This window comes from Lycium ferocissimum, chromosome 3 (assembly GCF_029784015.1).
Source record: "Lycium ferocissimum isolate CSIRO_LF1 chromosome 3, AGI_CSIRO_Lferr_CH_V1, whole genome shotgun sequence".
NCBI lineage: Eukaryota > Viridiplantae > Streptophyta > Magnoliopsida > Solanales > Solanaceae > Lycium > Lycium ferocissimum.
Window position 1 is genome coordinate 18,001,803 of NC_081344.1, and position 16,139 is coordinate 18,017,941.

Sequence of the window (16,139 nt, forward strand, 5' to 3'; positions counted from 1 at the left end):
GAGACTAGCAAGAGAGATGATCTCCAAGATCTGTTTTCTATGACTTCTCTCTTTACTGATTGCTGAGAAATACTTATTATTAGCATCCCCAAGCTTAATCCATCTAGCCCTTAGTTTTTGCTTTAGAGCACTCTCTTTCATCAGTGACCATTTCTTAAGGTTAAGGAGTAAGTTTTTCTCCTGGTTGATCTGCGAGTCATTGACTGTGATGATAATTTCTCTTGGTTGATCTGTGAGTCATTGGCCTGTGATGATAATTTCTCCTGAACATGGACTAACTCTTGCCTTGCAAGATTAATCGTAGTTCTGATAAACTTGAATTCATTATTTTTGAGTTGTCTTAGTGCAGGCTTTAGCTTCTGTTACTTCATCCACACATCCTTCATTCTATGAGTATTCATTCTCTGCTACCATACTCTCCCCATAATCTGTTCAAAATCCCCATGTTCAACCCACACATTAAAGAACTGCCCTAATGAGGTTGCCGATTTGTGATCATTGGAGCATGGTCTGAGATATAAGGCAGCTCATAAATGGTCACTACTTGTCCCCAGGTGACCATCCATTCAAATTTGCCAAAAACTCCATCAATTCTACTAGCAATGCTGTCTGATCCCACGTGTTTATTTAACTAACTATGATGATCCCCCTGCCAAGGTAATTCATGAAGTGCAGTTTGTTGGATACAATCAGCAAAATCTTGTACTTCAGTCAGAGTAATAGGACTACCACCTTGCCTATCCTGTGGGGCAAAACTGTATTAAAGTCACCAGCTAAGAGCCAAGGTTGGGAAATACCTTGACTTAGAGTGTTCAAGTCACTCCATAGTGTCCTCCTTTGCTGTATAGTATTGAAACCATAGATCACATATATTAAGAAACTATGATTATTGGTTCTATCTCTCACCAAACAGTGCACTAGTTGAGTTGTTCTATGCTTAAGGGTAATCTCAAACCAATTACGATCCTATATGAACCATATCCTACCATTTACTGCCTCCCGGTAGTTTGTATGAATATTCCAACCTGGTGCAATGTTGTGCAGTCTCTTTACCATATTATGATCCTTTACTCTTGTTTTTACCATACTAGCTAGCCATATCCTTTTATTTCTGAGCTATTTCTTAACTCTTTCTGCTTATACCTCTTATTTATTCCTCTAATAGTCCAAAATAACCAAGTCATTAGACTGTTAGGTAGGGGTGGGCATGGTATAGTATTGGAAAGTTCGGTACTGTAATTTCAGTTTTCGGTTTTTAAACATACTATACCATTACCATACCAAATTAATTCGGTATGGTTTGGTATTTTTAAGTTCGATTTAGGTAGTTTTCGGTACGGTAAATCAGTAACCATAGTTTGTTCGACTTCGACCTACATATACTTATATAATAGATAATTACGACTTCGGCTATTCAAGAAACCTCTCAATTATATTGTACCAACACCTTGCACATGTAAATATATTCAAAAGAAGAACAATTAATCCCCTTTGTAAATCAATTACACAAAAGGGCATTTCAATTAACATAGACTAATCAAAATTCCAACGTTTAAACAATTAATTTTGTACTAATACTTGTTTATATATTTGTTAGTATTAAAATACGAATATATATGACTTGTATATGTGACTATATACTTCGGTATGGTATTCGGTATTTCGGTATATTATTTATAAATACCGAATACCAAACTTTTTAAAAGTGCATATCAAATACCGTATCATATACCACAATACCAAAACCACGGTATAAAAAATTTTGGTTTCGGTATGGTAATTGGTATATACCATACCATGCCCACCCTTACTGTTAGGGATGTTCCACCTTTCTACACTTTTCCCTTTATGTAGTATCTCAAATCCTTTTTTGGTAAACACAATTGGCAGCACATGAAAATTTGCAAGATTAAATTCAGGACTAGTTGAAGTAGTAGCACTTACCGGCGGATTTCTAGGAGCAGTTTGTTTCTCCTGCCTTCATGTGGAGGCACTAGCTACATTATTCTCATTTTGTGCCACTTCTTGTACCACATTTTGGTTTACAACATTCTCATTGCCCTGTGGAGCATTAGGGACACTTGTGTTCTGTACTACCTCTGGGATAACAACCCCTTTAGATTTCCATTCTTGAGTAACTTGTTTCCTATGTCTTCTTATCCTTACTAGTTCAGGTTTTTGAGCAGGTGACTGCTCCTTCCATATATGTCCCACTTTTTGGCATTGAGGACAAAATTCAGGTTTCCACTCATATTCTACACTTTGGCATATCATTTGTCCATTGGGATCTTGAACCTTAACAGCAGAGGGAAGGGGTTTTGTGACATTCACCTCAATTAGCATACGAGCACCGCAAATTTTTGTTTGTTGCATTGTGCACTCATCAGCAAATAAGGGTGAACCTGTTGCACTAACAATTCTACATTATGGTCCATATCCCCAACAGTTCAATGGCAGCTTAGGAAAATTAACCCATAGGGGAATTTCAGACATGAACTCAGAATTGAGATCAAAATCCTTAGACCAGGGCTTCAAAGTTATGGGCTTATTATTGATAATGTAAGGCCCTGCATACAGTACTTTATGCATATCTTCAATAGTCAGAAATTTAATTATATAATACCCATCATCATGAAGATATAGTACAAGATCAACAACATTATTTTCCCAATTCTGGGAGATATACCGAGACATAGCATTGTATCCCGGTCATTCCCAAAACAAAAAAAGGCAATTAAAGCACAGTTCCATTTCTCCTCTTCTACTTTCACATCTTCTTCAAACAATTGAACTACAGTTTCACCATTAACAACTAGAGGAGGAATATACTTTAATTTCATACCATGTGATGCCGCCCTGTTTTTGTTTTTTTATTAACAGATTCACCCAATTCTCTATTGGTGGTCACTTGGAGTGAGAAAAACTGAGTCCGCTACCTCAGTTGCTTTTTTCTTCTCTGGAGCTTGCACAGTTCCATTAGCTTCTTTTACCATAGATCCACTCATAGATGTCAGATCCTCCAGGGTTTTGGGGCTGAGAATCAGCTTCTTAGCCTCCTCAGTACTACTCGCTGAAGGGCCAGCTGCCATTTCTGTCACTTAAGCGTTTGGATCTGTAATCTCTTCACTTCCAGGTTGATCTTGTGTTGATTTCGCATCTACAAAGTTGACAAATGTTGCAAGAGGAACCTTGCGAGGCCGTCCCTTATCTCGACCTTGTCCTTGCTCTTGAATTTGAGCTTGTCCTCTACCTTTTGCCTTCCCCTTAGCCATGGTTTAACTCACCTGCGCACATTAACTAGCGTGAGCCGACACCATTAGAGAGAGAAAAAGTTAGAGAGAGAATGCCAAAAATATTTTCATGCTTATTGGTTGTCTGAAATTCACCAAAAAGAAAAAAATACTATTATTTTGAATATAAGCAATTCATATACGTCCTTGTATACATTATACACTCAGATATAATAAAGAAAGTCATAAATCCACAAATGCTTTCCAATTTAGATCTCAAATTTGAAAGTTTATCGGAGAATTATTGACGAATCTGACAAAAAAAAATTCCTCCGACTATGTCTCTTTCTTTTCTCTATAGCAATGAATTTGGTCGGAGATTCTTTTCTCCCGCAATGTCTGTCTTTTCTCCACCAGATAGCAATGATTTGGTTTTAAATTTGAAGAACCGATGATATTTGGTTTGGTATGGTTTTATTAATAACAGATCGAAGAAAAATCGAACTAAACTGACAAAATAATATGCACAATTTTATAATTATATATATACAATGTATTAACTTTTATAAAAACAATTGAATTCTTTGTTTACTTTTTCATCGAAATCTTCTTTATCTCTATTACTCTAATGAACTTTACACCTTAAGCCCATTTATTAAAAGAAATCCATGATACCAAACTCATTTCTATAAAGAAACAACTATGAGTTTTACCTAATAGATGTTGTATTTCTTATAAACTTTATTCACTTGATTAAAGCTTATAAATCTTAAGACATTTTCTTCATAATCCAAGAATATTATAGCTCCCAACATAAAAGGGTAATAACGGACTATAAATTGGAAAAGGATGGAAAGTCTTTCTTAATCGTAGGGAAAAAAAGAAGAGAAAAATTCCATTAGATTTCTTAAAAACCGAAAAATGGAACCAAACCGATGTATATGTATTATATTTGGTTTTGTTTTGGTTTTAATAATTAAAAACCGACTAAATTGATTTGGTTTTGCTTTTAAGCAAAAACTGGCCCATGAACACCCCTACATACAACGTGGGCTATTCGGGTAAGAAGATTGAATTTGGGCTTGAATTAGTTAGAAAAACACCCCAACCTGCACTTTCTTGTAATTTTCTCTAAACATAATGCTGACTTGAATTTTTTTTTTTTTTTTATTTTTTTTTTTTTTTTTTGTAAAATTGGGGGTAGGAAAATGGAAATTGGGAAGGGATTACAAGGTGGGGAATCGTATCCTCACAGTTGATAGTTCAGGTAGCCAACCAACTGAGCTACTAAGATTCCCTAAGTTGGAGCAAGTTACATTGTCTTATTTTACACCAGGTGATTTCTTATCTTTTTGGCTATGTTCTCTGTCTAATTGTGACAAATATAGTCTTTCTTGTCAGCAAATGAAGGTGCTTTTGTTTCATTAATGACTCTTTTTAAGAATTACCTCGTACTTAATTAAAAGATAACAGCAATGCAGTACCTCTACATTCAGAACTATTTGATGCTCAGTCCCTAAGGTTATACTTGGGGGATAACAGCAATGCAGTACCTCTACATTCAGAAATATTTGATGCTCAGTCCCTAAGGTTATACTTGGGGGACCTTTTCAGCTACATGGGAAATTCTCCCTTCTGCACTTGATTCAGTAAATATCGATCGACTTAGCAAAATAAACTTTTTGCAATGCTTATGCTCTCAGAGATTCTTTCCTTCTGAATTTGGGAATGACGTAGACCGTCTCCATGCTGTTGAGCCTGCTAAAACAACATTTAATGCTAAAGCTCAAATTCATCGGACTATAGAGGCTGAAGGAATACCATTCGCTTATGTGTCCAACTTCTTTTCTGCTGATTGGTTTCTTCCAAATTTAGCAAAGCCTGGATTTGCAGGTCCTCCTACGGACAAAGTTGTTATCTTAGGAGATGGCAATGCTAAAGGTAAACACGATTTGCTTCAAAATTTTCATATGAACATGTTCCAGTAAAGTTATTTTTCATCTTTGAAGTGTACTTATTAGATTTCTCATTCATTGGATAATTCTTTGCTTCTTGAATTAAACATCTGTCAATCATCTAGTAGTAGCTGATAGACACATTTTACAAGAGAGCCATTGAACTCCTTTTGCATCTACAGCTGTTTTTAACAAGGGAGAACCGGAGAAGACATTGGTACCTATACCATCAAGACTGTGGATGAACCAAAAACACTTAACAAAATCCTCTATATTAGGCCTCCACGCAATATAATTACATTAAATGAGGTTGTATCCTTGTGGGAGAAGAAAACTGGAAAGAACCTTGAAAGAGTATACGTACCCGAGGAACAAGTTCTCAAGAACATACAAGGTGAAACATTCTGCCCTTGAGCTCTTCACTTTAGGTCTAAGTGATATTCTATCAGTCAACATAAAAGTCTCATTAATGTACTAATTATATTTCTTGCAGAAGCCTCGTTTCCATTGAACATGGTATTATCGATCTCACACACAGCTTTTGTGACCACACTAATTTTGAAATTGAACCGTCATTTGGATTAGAGGCATCGGAGGTTTATCCTGATGTTAAATATACCCCGGTAGACGAGATTCTCAACCAATATGTGTGAAACGGTGAATATCAAGAGTTCCTTGCTGTTAGGCATATGTTAGCTTCTTGCCTTTCTGTAATGCATAGTAGTTTCAGATGTAAACCATTTGAGACGTTTCTACATAGAAACACTTCAATTTCTTACTCAGTTTACCTTGGTATTTTGGGTTGAAGATTGCAAACCTACTAGTTTCAAGTAGGACAGTTTGTACTCGGTTTTTGGAGAGATTTTTTTTCTCAATTAATTTTGTCTATTTCCTGTGGCACCCACTTTTTTTAACAGTGATTTCCAGGTCAGCTCCCTTGCACCTCGACTATTCCACCAATTATATGTTACCTCTCACCAATATAGATACCAAGTAGCTCTAAAAACCAAGGTTTGAGCGAATGAAAAAAGATCAAACCTTTTTTTAATTGGTATTTGAACCGAGTTATAACTTAAACTTGTTGAGATTCTTCAAGGACGTGATTGGCTAATCTGCAAAATAACAACTGACAAGTAAACTATCTCAAATAATTTCTTTGGTTCATGAAAGTGAACATCAAATTAAGCAAAGATCCTTTATTCAAGCAAATTTAGGATGAGTGAACTGTCGAATTGAGGAAAGTAACATTGTGGGAAAAGTCTAATTGATGTCAAGAGCGACCTTCTTGTTTTCAAACTGGTAAATGATAGGATAGTGCTTTCCTTATTTATCGGTTTTATATTCTCCAACATTTGCATATACTTATGTCTTGGTCAGTGTTTTAAAAGGTAGTTCTGGAACTTGCCCTAGGGTGGGGCACTGGCAAAACGCCTCGGGGTTTACATGTGGGACTTCGTTATGTCAGGCTTACACCCTAAGTACCCGACTATAGGCTCTAAACACGCTTAACGCTCGGGGCTCGCCTAACGGTTCTTACACAAATTATGTGTCAAATTCTTTAGCCTAACAGTTCTTACACAAATTATGTGTCAAATTCTTTAGTTTAACACTGATGACCCTCATAATTCTTTAATAAAATGATGTTTAATAGTCTTTTCATTTATAGAAATAAGAAGATTGAGAGTAACTCAAGTTACAAGCCCTAGTATTGCATACTTGCTAATTGAGAACACCGTGAGGTTGAATAGCATTTAACATTTATTTTAAAAATAGATAGACGAATTTTACATCTTCACTTACCATTGGTCTTCATGTTTTTGTCCTATGTCTCAAAATTATCATATTTATTGTTTCACTATATGAAAGTAATTTTGCTTTTATTCTGGAAGGAGCGGTGTTTTCATTATAATACAAATAAGGTTTATTGATTATTTTCTTTCGGCGGGGGGAGGGGGGGGGGGGGTTGAGGGTGGTGCGGAAGGAATTGCATGGTATAAAAGTGATGTATTTTAAGAAATTGTGATTCTTTTATTGTTTGAAAGTAAGATGTTAGAGTTGATTTGCATCTCATAATAACTTTTATATCATTGCATTATTTATACTTGTAAAATCACGTTAAAAGTTTTATTTTCTATGAGATTTTTTTAATGTTTTTCATTTTTTTTAAAACTATTAATGTATTTTTTATATATAATTTTTGTGTTATTTATAATATTTTACTATATATAAATTAAATATTTAAAGATCCATGGGGCCTCGGGGCTAAAGCCTCGCTTCACCTTATGCCTCCGCCTTTTAAAACACTATCTCGGTCACCTGGAGATTTTAATATTTTTGTTAATAACACATAAGGCCTTCCGAGTATGACCAATTACTCACTAAAGTCTATTATATTAATATTTTTCATTTTTTTAAAACTATTAATGTATTTTATATATATAATTTTTGTGTTATTTATACTATTTTACTCTATATAAATTAAATATTTAAAGATCCATGGGACCTCGAGGCTAAAGCCTCGCCTCGCCTTATGCCTCCGCCTTTTAAAACACTGTCTTGGTCACCTGGAGATTTTAATATTTGGTTTAATAACACATAAGGCCTGCCAAGTATAACAAATTACCCACTAAAGTCGGTTATATTAATTTTGTACCAACAAAGTTATTCAAATTAAACCAGCTTACCTACAAAATCATTATAATTAGAAAACTTTCATAAATCTTCCCTTAAGTTTTGCTTTATAACACTAATTTGATTGTACTTTATGATATTATGCTTGCCTTCCTTATTTTAATTTTTTTAGTAACAATTCTTTTGACCTGATTATTATTACTATAAAAAATTGTGATTCGACTAATTTATCCTTCATGATATTATTGTTCGAGATTTGCCTAGGTCAAATATGGATTGGATCAAGTAGGTCATAACTCAACATGCACAATATCTTCATTTGGATATTGAATGGAAATGGGGCTTTGTATATGGCTGGGCTATATACCGAAGATATTGAGCCGTTTGAGTTATCACTTATTTGATCCAATTCATATTGACCTAAGCAAGCTTTGAACGGTAATATCATAAAGGATAAATTAGACAAATCATAAAATTTAACGTAATGATAATCAGGTCAAAAGAATTGTTACTAAAAAGTTAAATTAAGTATGTAAGCATAATATCATAAATTACAAGCGAAATTAGTACTATGAAACTAAACTTAAAGGGAGATTTATTTCTTTAGTTCTCTGACTATAATGGCTTTGTAGGTAAACTATAGTCTAATTTGAATAGCTTTGTTTGATACAAAATAAACATAACTGGCTTTAGTGGGTAATTTAGTGTACTTGAATGAACATGTAAGTTATTAACCCAAATATTAAAATCTCCAAGTGACCAAGACATAAGTATTGGCAAAAGTTTTGAGAATACAAAACCGATAAATAAGAAAGCTCTACACGCGCGCGCACAGAAAAAAGTTGCTTACTATTACTTACCAGCGTGAAAACAAGGTCACTCTTAAGATCATTAAGACTTTTGCCATAATGTTACTTTCCTCAATTCGACAGTCTATTCTACCTAAATTTGCTTGATTAAGGATATTTGTTTACTTTGGTTTTCACTTTCATGAACCAAAGAAATAATTTGAGATACAATCAGAGCTCTTTATAACGGCATCCGCATATAACAGCATCTCTCTATAACAGCCAAATTTTTTCGGAACCGATTTTTTATGTTATATTTTACTTCTCTATAACAACATTTTACCTATAACAGCAACAACCAACTTTATAATAGTACGCTCTTTGTAAAATTACCCCCCATGTAACAACTATCTTTTTCTTTTTTTTTTTATAATATAAGAATTAATCATCTTTATAAAAATAGAATATCTTGATTACCAATAATAAGTGTAGAGATTTTGACCAAATATTTAATCCTTTAATATGACAAAAAAAAAATCATATATAAAGTGTGATTAAACTTAAAATCAGACAATTAAAAATGAAAAATTAGCTTTTATGCATCTTTTTTGCCTATAACAGCAAAATATTATTTAAATGTCAATGCTGTTATATGTGTATAACAGCAATTCTCTATCTTGACCAACAAATTTCGGACCCAACGATGCTGTTATAGAGAGATTTAACTGTAATATAATTGTCCGTTGTTATTTTGCAATGACCAATTTCGTTCATTAGTCTGGATACTACAGATAACACCAAATCACATCCTTGAAGAATCTCAACAAGATAAAGTTTATGACAAAACTCAATAGTAAATTCACGTGCTGTGGAACAAGGGTTCAAAAATACCAATAGAGAAAAAACCTTGATTTTTTTCATCCGACTAAACTTTGATAGAGTTACTCGGTCGGTACCTTTATTGGTAAGAGGTAAGATATAGTCGGTAGAATAGTCGAGGTACAAGCAAGCTGACCTAGACACCACCATTAAAAAATGTAGGCGCCACAGGAAACAGACAAATTAGTTGAGAAAACAATCTTCCCGAAAACCGTGTCCAGAAACAGACAATTAAGCTGTGCTGCTTGAAACTAGGAGGCATGCTTTCTTCAAGCAAAAATACTAAGGTAAACTGAGTAGAACTTTGAAGCGTACCCATGTAGAAATATCTCAAATGGTTTAAATCTCAAAACAACTATTGTACACTGAAAGGTAGGAAACTCCTTATGCTATTGCAAGGAACTCTAAATATTCACACATACTGGTTGAGAATCTCATCTACTGGGGTATATTTAACATCAGGATAAACCTCTGATGCCTCTAGTCCAAATGACGGTTCAATTTCAAAATTAGTGTGGTCACCCTTCACAAAAGCAGCATGCGAGATCGATAATACCACGTTCAATGGAAATGAGGCCTCTGCAAGAAACATAATTACATTGAGATTCAAGTTTATGTTGACTGATAAAATGTCACTTACACCTAAAGTGGAGAAGAGCTCAAGGGCAGAATGTTTTACCTTGAATGTTCTTGAGAACTTGTTCCTCTGGTACATATATTCTTTCAAGGTTCTTTCCAGTTCTCTTCTCCCACAAGGATACCACCACATTTAATGTAATTATATTGTGTGGAGGCCTAATATAGAGGATTTTGTTAAGTGTTTTTGGATCATCCACAGCCTTGATGGTATAGGTACCAATGTCTTCTTCCTTGTTAAAAACAGCTGTAGATACAAAATTAGTTCAAGGAATCAATTAACAAACAGCAAATCTGATAATATACTATAAATAAGGGGCAGCAAGTGAAATAACATTTTCGGTGGAACATGTTCATATGAAATCTTTTGAGGCAAACAACGTTAAACGAAGTCCTGTTTACCTTTCGTATTGCCATCTCCTAAGATGACAACTTTGTCTCTAGGAGGACCTGCAGCTCCAGGCTGTGCCAAATTCGGAAGAAAATAACCAGCAAAAAAGAAGTTGGCCACATAAGTGAATGGTATTCCTTCAGCCTCTATAGTCCGGCGAATTTGAGCTTTAGTGTTAAATGCTGTTTTAGCTGGCTCAACAGCATGGACACGATCGACATCATTCCCAAATTCAGAAGGAAAGAATCTCTGCAAGTATAAGGCACTGAAAAACAGTTATTTTGCTAATTCGACCAATATTTACTGAATCAGATGCAGAAGGGAGAATTTCCCACGTATGTAAAAAGGATCCCCCAACAAGTATCTGTCAAACAGTAACTAGATCACAGATGAACACCTTATAATAGAGATCACAGATGACCAGCTTATAAAATATTTGTATAGAGACATGATGAAAAGGGTTAAACAGTGTCTGCAACAATTGAACTCTTTCATTACTCAAGAGTAGGACCAGAATTGTTCACTGCAAAGGCTCACAGATCGCTGAATTAAGCACCATTCAGGAAAATACATGCCAAAGAACCACATAAAAAATAAAATCAAAAGTCTTGCAAAACTGCATTTTTTATGGTACTCATTTGTCCAACATGTATGTCTTAACTTAAAGTGGATGACAGAAAAAAAAGTATCACGGCTTGTAAGTGTGAAGTGGAAGACGCACTATTACTTTCAGATGATTGAGCATCTCTCCAACAACAACTACAACATAACTGGTGTGATCCCACAAGTGGGATTTGGAGAAGGTGGGTGTCTGCAAATCTTACCCCTACCATTGTGGGGTAGAGAGGTTGTTTCCAATAGACTCTCGGCTCAAGAAAAGGGTTTTTCAAAGCAGGTTTGAAAAATACAAAAGTAAAGAAGCTATGATGAAAATATCAAAAAAAAAAAAAAAATATTGATCGCAAAAATAGTAAAGATAATCAAAGTAAAAGAAACAATAGTAGTACTAAAATTAAAGAATGAGATAATGATAGAACAATAATAATAATATTGATAAGGAGAAGAGGGAGCAAAAAAGGTGCTTTGAACTAGTACCATGCTCCCCCACAAAAAAGATAGAAATGCTCGACTACCTACTAATCCTCGAACCTAATCCGCGACCTCCATGCTCTCTTATTTAGAGTCATGTCCTCGGTGAGCTGAAGGTGTGCCATATCCTGACCTCTCCCCAGTTCTTTCTCGGTCTACCTCCACCTCTCCTTAGGCCTATCACTGCCAACCTCTCGCTCCTCCACAGGGGGCATCTGCAGTCCTCCTCTTCACATGCCCGAACCATCTCAGCATCGCTTCTCACATCTTCTCCACCACGAAGGCCACTCTCACCTTGCCCCGTATATCCTCATTCCTAATCTTGTCTCTCCTAGTATGCCCACACATCGAGTTAAGGAGATTTAAGTTGCTAGAGGGTGAAATATTTATCTAAGCTAATGACTTCCACATATGGCAGTTATAATCTTAGGGACTGAGCATCAAATAGTTCTGAATGTAGAGGTAGTACTAAATCACTGTTACTCCTCTTTTTGTTTAGAAAGAGGTAATTCTTTAAAAAAAGACACTAATGAAGCAAAAGCACTTTCCTTTGCTGACAAAGAAAGACTATATTTGTCGCAAGAAGACAGAAAATAGCCAAAAAGATAAAGAATCAACTGATGTGAAATAAGACAATGTAACTTGCTGCAACCTAAACTCAGCATTATCATTAAGATAAGCTATTCATAACTCTAAAATGGAATTTCCCTTAATCAATGAATAGGTACTTAAACCCCATCTTATGACTTAAAGTTGATTACAACAGGTTACTGCAACTTATTTGAGTTAATAACTTACAGATGTTTCACTAACGGCCGAGAGAGGCATATTAGGATTTAAAGTACGTGACATAAGAATAGGCGCTGATATGTATATGGCCAGTGGCGGAGCCAGGAATTCAAGCAACAAGAGTCAACAAAAAAGTTTTTTGTGCCAAGGGGATTCAATGACTTATATATATGTAATTTAACCTATTAACATATTATAATTTTTCAACAAGGGGGTTCAACAACCCCCTTGCACCCCTATGCCTCCACCCCTCTGAGAAGATAGCAATGAGTGCAGTAAAACAACACGAAGGATACAGGAAAATGCCAACCTCACCTCCTTTTATCTCAATTTTCATAAAAGATGAAAGAAAATGATTGACCTTGACATTGCCAGCTTCCTTGATTGCAGCAATGATCTTGACCTGATCAGCTAAAAGAGCATGACCTACAGTAGAAATCACAACATCCACCTGCTTTATTGCCTTCACCAAACTCTCATGATCGTATAAATCTCCCTGCATTTCACCACCAATTAATCCGCATTTTATTAACTCAAACCATTCTCCCAAAAACCGATAACACCATAGAAAATACTAACAAGTCAAAATGAAAGTAAATCACGAAAAAATAACTTAACAAATCATCAATATATATCACAAAAATTGTCATTATCACTGACAGGGGCAGAGCCAGGTAGGGCGGAGGGGGTTCATTGGCAGAAAATTACACTGTCTATACATGGTTAAATTATCTATTAATGTATATATTTTTCTAGATGTTGAACCCCCTTTGGCTTCTTTGTGTGTTTACTTCTTCATATTTGAACCTCCTTGGTGACAATTACCTCTGCCACTGATCACTGACCACACCAACCTTTTGCTCAAACATCGTTAAACATATTTTAAAGATATACTATATTTATATCATGTTAAGTCTGATCCCATTGTCTCAGTACATTATTGTATTCACTAGCTTCAATTACTACATACTTATCTGATTTCAACTGAACACAATATACATACACCAGCGATGGTTATGCTGGAACTTTTGAAGGAACGAACAATTTCGGTTACACTGCACAATTCTAATAAAAAAAGAGTGACCACAAATTAAGAAAATGGAATTTAAGAAATCATACAAAAATATCAGAATTTAAGGAATTTAGTCTGAACACATAAATATTTGCTCCCTCTATTTCAATTTGTTTGTCTAGTTTTGACTTGGCATGGAGTTTAAGTAAAAAAGACTCCTGAATCCTGTGGTCTTAAACTAAAGATATGTTGAATGCGAAAAATATATTAAATGGGAATTGATCCCTGATCACCTAGGTAATTAACTCAATCTTTAACCAAATGAACCATTTAGCCTTTTTGTAGCATGTGTTCCAACAGATAATATTATACCAATTTTAGAAAATATATACATAAATACCTAATTGTACGGAGAGATCATGATTCACGTGCCCCAAAATTAGTACACTTAGCAAAAGCCTGAATGTACTAAAATGCAATCTTACTGTCTCAAAGATGTCACGTGAAAAGTTGAAACTAAAGAGTTGCCACAAACAAATGGAAAAGGAGAAATATAAGTGTAGTGGTGCTCTGAATTACTTTAACTTAACATCCTAAATTCATCTCCGAATTGAGAAAAAGAAAACGAGTGTACATACATGGATGAAGTTGACACCATAACTCTTGAAAGTATCGATAAGTTTGTTTTTGGTCGGATTGGACAGAGTGGATTCTCTGACCAACACAAAGGTGTCATGACCAGCTTTAACACTAGCTTCCACGATGAACTTTCCGATGTATCCTGTACCTCCGATGAACAGAATCTTACTCTTTCCTGCCATTGATTTCTGAACTGGTACAACAAGCTTCTCAAGATTAGAGGATTAGTAAAGCAAATTGAGTGATTTCTAAACGGCCAACTCTTTTATAGTCCTCCAACATTTTCATTTTTAATTGTCACTTTTAATATATTTTTTTGTTATTCTACCCTTAGTATTAATTATTGGGATAATTTTAATACTCTCAACATTTCATAATAAGTAACTTTTTATGCTTATACACGTTCTTTAAGAAAGTGTTCATTCCTAAAAAATTAGAAATATTTTTACTAACTTACTCCTAAATAAATATCTAAAAAAAAGGAAAACTTAATATTTCTTGATTATGTAAATAAGGGTCATTTTGAAAGAAGAAGATCAATTTCTTCTTGAAATCCTAAACCACCACTTATTTTAAAACAAAATAAAAAATTTAAAAAGTCACTTATTATGAAATTGAGGGAATAATATACAATACAACATAAAATATTACATCCACATAGTCATATTTTTAATTTACATCTGCATAGCCAACTTTTTTTGCAATAGTGTTTATAAACATGATATAAAATATTTTACAATAATATTTATTTACGGTAGATAATGTATCAACCGTTATATAATAGAATCATTTCGGATAATACTAGAAATATGGGCCATTTTGAATAAATATTTTCTCCAATTAAATATAGAATGTTATTTTCTCTTAATTACTTATTTTCCAAATTAATTTGCAAAATTTAAGATTAAAGATCAATTAATATGAGCAGCCATTAATATAGATATTGCGGTAAAATACTCATTTCAGTTATTATATCTTAAAGAATATGTCTAGTGCAAGTTGAAAATAAACGGAGGGAAGTAAATGCTAGTGATTCGACGACAGAAATACGCGGGGTTTAGATTATGCAAATGGCCTTTTACTGCGAATGAATTACCGAAATGTATGCAGTCAGCTCGTTGGGGAGTTCATGAATCTGTCCAAGTTCAGACTTCAGATACCAAATGCTTTATCCGGCAATTAGATTTTAGGCCAAACCCATCGACAGACACTTGTGGTCATTCACTTCTTTCACTTGAGCACCTAAAGTGACCCTTGTTCCATTTAGACACTTCAGGTGAGTCATTCCTATTCCATTTAGACACTTTTTGCACCATTATCAGAGCAAAACTAACACCAAAAGGGGCGTCACCTCATTGCACATCCAACCAGCCCAAAAGCCCCAATTTTTAATGGCCAAAACTCCACGAATTTACAAATTAGTGAATTTACAATTAAAATGAGTTGGCACAATTTAATTGAGTTGGCACAATTTAAATGAGCTGACACAATTTAATTGGCCACTTAATCCATGTAGGAGCCGACCGGTGTTGCTTTTGCTCCGATAACGGTGCAAAAAGTGCCTAAGTGGAATAAAGAATGGCCCACCTGAAGTTTCTAAATGGAACAAGGGCCACTTTAGGCGCTCAAGTGAAAGAAGTGGACGACCACAAGTGTTTGTCGATGGGTTTGGCCTAGATTTTAAGCCCATCATCATATTATATCATGATCATCATACTATATTAAAAAATTGAAAGATTTTAGATATAAACTTAAATTTGATTTTAAAAGCGACATGGCTTATTGTGATTGGCACATATATTATTTAATTTAAAAATTAAACCTACCCACTTTTAAATTCAAATCCGCTAACTAGTTTTAAACCCACGCGAAGTGCAATCAAGCGGACACCCTGAGCGACCACGAGCCCTCTCACACGGCCGTGAAGCTTCAGTCCACAATCTTCGGTGATCGCGACTTCTAGCCACGCAACCGCAAAGGCCAATTGCCGCATTAGAAGAAAAATAAAATCTGATGCAGGCGTAGCGTGGTTTTAGCCCTCAAAACTCACCTAAACCTCTCAGGTTCTCCGAACATAAGTACAAGTCCAAAGTCATGATA

At 34.8% G+C, this 16,139-nt stretch overlaps 1 protein-coding gene and 1 pseudogene across 1 annotated transcript; one reads left to right on the top strand and one right to left on the bottom strand.

Moving 5' to 3' along the window:
- Positions 1-5,838, top strand: part of LOC132048732 (isoflavone reductase homolog) — a 46,141-nt pseudogene extending 40,303 nt beyond the window's left edge.
- Positions 5,839-9,656: 3,818 nt separating this feature from the next.
- LOC132049939 (isoflavone reductase homolog) lies at positions 9,657-14,302 on the bottom strand. Its single transcript, XM_059440928.1, has 5 exons — positions 14,039-14,302; positions 12,750-12,884; positions 10,522-10,759; positions 10,163-10,366; positions 9,657-10,062 (listed from the first exon to the last, which is right to left on the bottom strand). Exons 1-5 carry the CDS (start codon positions 14,219-14,221, stop codon positions 9,896-9,898), a joined length of 927 nt encoding a protein of 308 aa, XP_059296911.1. The 5' UTR covers positions 14,222-14,302; the 3' UTR covers positions 9,657-9,895.
- Positions 14,303-16,139: the final 1,837 nt, after the last annotated feature.

Coding starts and splice junctions, on each gene's coding strand:
- LOC132049939 (XM_059440928.1), bottom strand. CDS start 14,221: ATGGCAGGAAAGAGTAAGATTCTGTTCATCGGAGGTACAGGATACATC. Junction 12,885..14,038: donor ATGGTGTCAACTTCATCCAT/GTATGTACACTC, acceptor GGTGAAATGCAG/GGAGATTTATACGATCATGA. Junction 10,760..12,749: donor AGGAAGCTGGCAATGTCAAG/GTCAATCATTTT, acceptor TTATACTTGCAG/AGATTCTTTCCTTCTGAATT.